The following is a 6,639-nucleotide window of genomic DNA, read 5'->3' on the forward strand; positions in this document are numbered from 1 at the left end:
GCTCAAAGACAAAAGTACCCACTGGGGGAGATGCAGAAGGCCATGGTGTTCGGCATGGGGTCGGCCTTCCCTTGGGTGGTCAACGCCATGGCCTTTGTGGTCATCTTCGGCTACGGCGACTACCTGATCAGGGAAGAGGGACTGGACCCAGGGAGCGTCTTTCCTGTGAGTCTTCTGTCTTTCTGTCAGGTGATCGACATACACTGTGGTATAAACTAATTCGGGCTTGTTCGGGTGCCTGACGAATTTACGCGTTTATACCATGCTCCGACACGTACAGCATAGTTCGGTTCAGCTCAGTTAATTTCAGTTCAGTCACTCCAGGAGGCGTCACTGCGTTCAGACAAATCCATACACGCGACACTACATCTGCTAAAGCAGCGTAACCCAACGCGCTTGGTCAGGCCTTGAGGGAAAATAGAATGAAACGAAGTAAAACGTGATACAAAGGTAAAGAAATCGATAAGTAATTAAATTGATGAAATCATCAATTTGAGTGTTAAATAAATTTGATGTTTTTTTTTCCGACAGGTGTTCGTGGGGCTAGTATTTCTGTTTGTTCCCGACAGGTGTTTACTGGTCTTGTGGTATTCTAGAGTCTGTTTCCGACAGGTATTTGTGGGCCTTGTGGTATTCTAGAGTCTGTTCCCGACAGGTGTTGGTGGGCCTTGTGGTATTCTAGATTTTGTTCCTGACAGGTGTTTGTGGGCCTTGTGATGTTCTGTCTGTTCCTGACAGGTGTTTGTGGGCCTTGTGGTGTTCTGTCTGTTCCTGATAGGTGTTTGTGGGGGGCCTTGAAGTGTTCTATAGTCAGTTCCCGACAGGTATTAATGGGGGCCTTTTGGTGTTCTAGAGTCTGTTCCTGACAGCTGCTTTTGGGGGTAGTGGAATTCTAGAGTCTGTTTTCCGGGCCTTGTGTCATTGTGTCTGTTCCCAACAGGTATTTGTGGGCCTTGTGATATTCTTAGAGTCTGTTCCTGACGGGTGTTTGCGGGCCTTGTAGTATTCTGTTTATTTCCTTCATGTGCCTGTGGGCCTTGTGTATTGTTTGTTCACGGTTTTCTGTTTGTTCCCGACAGGTGTTTGTGGGCCTTGTGTATTATTTGTTCCTTGTGTTCTGTTCATTCCCGACAGGTGTTTGTGGAATTTGTGTTTCTGTTTGTTCCTTCAGGTGTCGGTAGGCCTTGTGTTTCTGTTTGTTCATTGTTTTCTGTCTTGTCTGTTCCCGGACAGGTGTTCGTGGGGCTGTTGATCGCACTGCACGCTGTGCAGCAGTTCCTGTTCCACCTGGACATCATCACGGCGGCCCGCAACTCGCTGCCTCCGGTGCTGGAGGTGCTGGAGTGCTGCTCCCCCATCAACTACTTCTCCGACGAAGGCCGCGTGAATAAGAACGGGCTGAGCGGCGAGGTCGCCTTCCGGGGCGTCTTCTTCCGGTTCCCCAAGAACATCAGGAACAAGGTGAGAGCAAGGTTGTTTTTTCAGGCTTATGAAGATTAGCGATTAAAGGTTAAACGTTTCCCACCAACCTTGCACAAGCCGATCGAGTGGTTTTAACGACCTGATAAGAGAGAGAGAGAGAGAGAGAGAGAGAGAGAGAGAGAGAGAGCTTGAAAAAAAACACAGAGGTTTACATTTGGAAGAAAGTTGGGAGCACTGCTGATTAGGAAACACACACACACACACACACACACACACACACACACACACACGCATGCACGAACACACACGCACACGCACGCATGCACGTACGCACACACACACACACACACAAGCCTGCCAGAAAGGGAGGGTGCCATACGGACGTCTTGGACTGCTTCCCCGGCAAAGAAACAACGTGTGCTTTGTATACACATCATCATCGTCTTATGTTACACAATCGTCTGCAAAAACAGAGTTCTGTTAATTGCGATTGACGAAGGGAATAACCTTTTACATCTAGTTTCGGGTCCAGAGCTGCTTTGGTAATTGAGGGTAACCTACTGACCAGAAACTAATCTGGTCGTGTTTTCTTGCATCGGTAACATGCGTGCAATGATTTTGTTCTCAGTTGTATGAAAAGACAGTTTGCTGACAGTTCGAAACGGTGGTATAAAGTCTGAAGCTCCAATAGACGGCAGGGTCCTCTCGTTTTAAGTTCGAGTGAAGCGTTGTGTGTGTGTGTGTGTGTGTGTGTGTGTGTGAACCACACATAAGGTGTCTATGTCGTGTGTGTGTGTGTGTGTGTGTGTGTGTGTGTGTGTGTGTGTGTGAGTGCAGGTGCTCAACAGTCTGGACATACACATCACGGCCAAGCAGTCGGTGGCCTTGCTCAGCAACCATGACTATGAGCTGTCCGTCATCCCCAAACTGATCCAGCGTTTCTATGACATCAACGGAGGACAGGTACGGTCTCTTACGTCATCCCCAAACTGATCCAGCGTTTCTATGACATCAACGGAGGACAGGTACGGACTCTTACGTCATCCCCAAACTGATCCAGCGTTTCTGTGACATCAACAGAGAACGGTTACGGACTCTTACGTCATCCCCAAACTGATCCAGCGTTTCTGTGACATCAACAGAGAACGGTTACGGACTCTTACGTCATCCCCAAACTGATCCAGCGTTTCTTTGACATCAACAGATAACAGGTAGGGCCTCTTACGTCATCCCCAAACTGATCCAGCGTTTCTTTGACATTAACAGAGAACAGGTAGGGTCTCTAACGTCATCCGCAAACTGATCCAGCGTTTCTGTGACATCAACAGAGAACGGATACGGACTCTTACGTCATCCCCAAACTGATCCAGCGTTGACATCAACAGATAACAGGTAGGGCCTCTTACGTCATCCCCAAACTGATCCAGCGTTTCTTTGACATTAACAGAGAACAGGTAGGGTCTCTAACGTCATCCCCAAACTGATCCAGCGTTTCTGTGACATCAACAGAGAACGGGTACGGACTCTTACGTCATCCCCAAACTGATCCAGCGTTTCTGTGACATCAACAGAGAACGGTTACGGACTCTTACGTCATCCCCAAACTGATCCAGCGTTTCTGTGACATCAACAGAGAACGGTTACGGACTCTTACGTCATCCCCAAACTGATCCAGCGTTTCTTTGACATTAACAGAGAACAGGTAGGGTCTCTAACATCATCCCGAAACTGATCCAGCGTTTCTATGACATCAACAGAGAACAGGTACAGACTCTTACGTCATCCCCAAACTGATCCAGCGTTTCTATGACATCAACAGAGAACAGGTACAGACTCTTACGTCATCCCCAAACTGATCCAGCGTTTCTATGACATCAACAGAGAACAGGTACAGACTCTTACGTCATCCCCAAACTGATCCAGCGTTTCTATGACATCAACAGAGAACAGGTACAGACTCTTACGTCATCCCCAAACTGATCCAGCGTTTCTATGACATCAGCAGAGGACAAGTACCGTAGGGTCTCTTACGTCATCCCCAAACTGATCCAGCGTTTAAATGACATTAAAATAGGACAAGTAGGATGTCTTGAGTCATCCCCAAACTGATCCAGCGTTTCAACGACATGAACAGAGAGCATTGATACTTGTATAGTATAGCGCATATCTTTGGTCAGCGACTAATATGGTACCTGTCTTTGGTCAGAGATTAGACACTAAGCGCTCTGTAAACACCGAGTCATAGGCACAACAGGTTGCCTGCCAAGGTACAGCCGACTGACAGCTGTCTTTGTGTACATGTGCTTATTATTCGTTTCCTGTGTCATTTTGGCTTCAGTCACCCACGCGCACAAATATGCACACTAGAGTTGGTTTTTCTTCCGAATTTTGCCGGGGACAAACCCTTTTGTTGCCGTGGGTCCTCTTACGTGCGCTGAATGTATGCTGCACACGGAACCTCGGTTTAACGTCTTGTCCAATTGACTATTGACTGAATGAGTTTGAGCCACACCATTGAGAGCCGTTCGTTCAAACATTTCCATGTTTTGGTCTGTAACAATGAAACACTGGAATACATACGTAAGTTAATTAAAAACTACGAATCAGATTACTTAAGGAAACTTCACTTGACTGGCAGTATCTCTTCAAGAGGCGCCCTCAGTGGCATAGTCGGTTTGGCGTTGGACCTCTGATGGAAGATTCACCGGTGATCATGAGTTCGGTATGGTGTTGTGCATGTCCTTGGGTATCGGCATCAGTCAGCCAGCCAGCCAGTCTGTCAGGCAGCCAGTCCTTACATTTGATTGTATGTACAGAGATCAGAACTCAGTTTCTGATTTCTGATTTTCTCTGGCCAGCAAATCGGAAGAATCTTTCAGAGGCAGGTGTTGAGGAAAGTTTGGATTTTCTTCATGGCGATGACAAGGTAGGTCAGGCTTCACGATGGTGTTGAAGATCCTGTACTTGATGTTGATTGTAAGATCTCTGTATTTCCAGACATTCTTCAGCTGATGGAAAGCTGCTCTTGCTTACCTGTGAGGGTTCTAATGTCAGCATTTGGAACAAAAAAGTAAAGACATCACAAATCGAAAGATACGTTAAGGCCAATGGTGCACAGTTAAATATCTCATAGATTTTACAGCCATCGGGGCCGTGATTTTTATCCACTTATCCGCTTGGCATAAAAAGGCAGGGCCCAATCCTCTCTTTCTGCTGTTTTAACCTTCACCAACCGAAGTCAGGTACCCATTTACACCTGTGTGGAGTGAGTAAAATCAGAGTAAAGTGCTTTTCCCCCAAGGACACAACACGAAACCGAAACGGGGTTTCGAATCCTGATCACTGGTGAACACAAGATCAGAAGTCCAACGCCTAACCTATTTTGCCACGGCGCCTCCAAGATAAGTGAAATACGATTCACAATGTTGCGGGCAGGTTCTTTTAGATCATGTCGACGTAAGAGAGTACCAAGTGCGATGGTTGCGTCATCGTATAAGTTACATCTCCAAGGAGTCCACAATTTTCCCCATTTCGGTCGCCGACAACATTCGTTTGGGCCACGATGACGTCACGCAGGAAGACATCGAGGCGGCTGCGAGGGATGCCGATCTTCACAACTTTGTCATCCGGCTGAAACACGTGGGTGTCACTGACTTCTGAGTGTTCTGCTTTCTTTCTGTAGCTTTTCTTTCTTTCTCTCTGTTTTATTTCATCCCACCAAGAAACAAAAGAATGGGAGAAAAACCCCGAAAACCTCAACCATCTATTCAACACAGCCATTTCACCCACTCTAGGAAGACATTGTCGGGAATGGCCAGAGGGCAAAACTGATGCGGAAGTGAAGCTACTCATAGAAGAAAACAGTAAAGAAGAGGACATCATCATATACACAGATGGCTGTCACCAAAGACCAATCCGGTTGGGAATTCACTGCGAAACAAAATGGAAAAACAGTTAGGGAAGAGAATGCTGCCTACAAAGTCACAACCTCCAGCCTAACGATGGAAGTTGAAGCTGTAACACGTGCCCTCCAGTGGCTATCGTCCATCCATACGCCCGGAAACCAACATGCCATGATTCTAACCGACTCAATGAACCTCATACAGAAAATTGAAAACGGAATGGGAAGTCCAGAGTGGCATAATGCAATGCGCAACTTTCAGATTAAAAAACTCACATGGTCATACTGCCCGGGACATGCAGGAGTTAAGGGAAATGAGCGAGCTGACAGACTTGCTGGTAACGCAACACCAACGAGCGGCCTACATCTAGGAAAATCGGAAATCCTCAGAAAAGTCAAAGAATATCAAAAAGAACAGGTACAAGGCCATCACACCATCGATCGCCTCAAAGAAATAAAAGCAGAGAGAGGGAGCGGCCGTAAGTCTAACATGAAACGTAGAGCACGATGCTTTGCAAATCAAACAAATATCGGCATCATTTCCAAACCAACATTGCGCAGATTTCTTCAAAACGGAACAGAGTCTCTGGGCTTTTCCAAATACAATAGACTGAGAAACACACTAGACGCCACGTTCTTGGCATCAGAGATCTTTTCCCACCCCTCTTGCGGCCAATCAGTGGCAGCCTCTGTGCGTGTGTGTATGTGTGTGTTTGTGTGTATGTGTGGGTCTGTGTTTTTGAGTGTGTTTGTGCCTGCGTGAGAGTGTAAGTGTACACAAGTGTCAGGAGAGTTCTGTGCATGTGTGTGTGTGTGTGTGTGTGTGTGTGTGTGTGTTTGTGAGGGGGAGGTGGGGGTGCGGGGAGGAGGTGGAGTAGAGGATGAGGTATGTGAGTGTATGCATGCCTACACTGTGAGAGCAACAGGATATTGGAACGTATATATTATATATATATCTTTGTATATATGTGTGTGGGGTTGGGGGTGGGAGATATGGGCGTGTGTGTGTGTGCTTGTACAAGTAAGCGTTCACCTCTGTGTGTGTGTGTGTGTGTGTGTGTGTGTGTGTGCCGCGGAAGCTGCGATACATAGACTAGAAATGAGTGTGTGGAGGAGGGGGTTAGAGGAGGTGCAGGGTAATGTGTGTGTGTGTGTGTGTGTGTGTGTGTGTGTGTGTGTGTTGGAGCTCATGTACGTTTATATGTGTTTGACTGTGCTTTCATATCTGTGAAACTGCATGTTTGGTGCATATCTGTTTTGCATGTGTGGGGGTATGTGTGAATGTGTGTCTTCATGTTTTACATTTATTTGCTTAT

General features: G+C 46.8%; 1 protein-coding gene across 1 annotated transcript in view; it reads left to right on the forward strand.

Moving 5' to 3' along the window:
* The window catches only part of LOC143294121 (ATP-dependent translocase ABCB1-like), a 17,941-nt gene extending 12,859 nt beyond the window's left edge, over positions 1-5,082 (forward strand). The window contains exons 6-12 of the mRNA XM_076605553.1: positions 1-165; positions 1,234-1,461; positions 2,260-2,385; positions 3,056-3,124; positions 3,304-3,372; positions 4,061-4,144; positions 4,858-5,082. The exon at positions 1-165 is cut by the window's left edge and continues 7 nt beyond it. Coding sequence (XP_076461668.1) covers positions 1-165; positions 1,234-1,461; positions 2,260-2,385; positions 3,056-3,124; positions 3,304-3,372; positions 4,061-4,144; positions 4,858-5,082 — 966 coding nt within the window. The remainder of the gene's footprint in view (positions 166-1,233; positions 1,462-2,259; positions 2,386-3,055; positions 3,125-3,303; positions 3,373-4,060; positions 4,145-4,857) is intronic.
* The last annotated feature ends 1,557 nt before the right edge of the window (positions 5,083-6,639 follow it).

The sequence above is a fragment of the Babylonia areolata genome, chromosome 19 (assembly GCF_041734735.1).
Source record: "Babylonia areolata isolate BAREFJ2019XMU chromosome 19, ASM4173473v1, whole genome shotgun sequence".
In the NCBI taxonomy this organism is placed as follows: domain Eukaryota; kingdom Metazoa; phylum Mollusca; class Gastropoda; order Neogastropoda; family Buccinidae; genus Babylonia; species Babylonia areolata.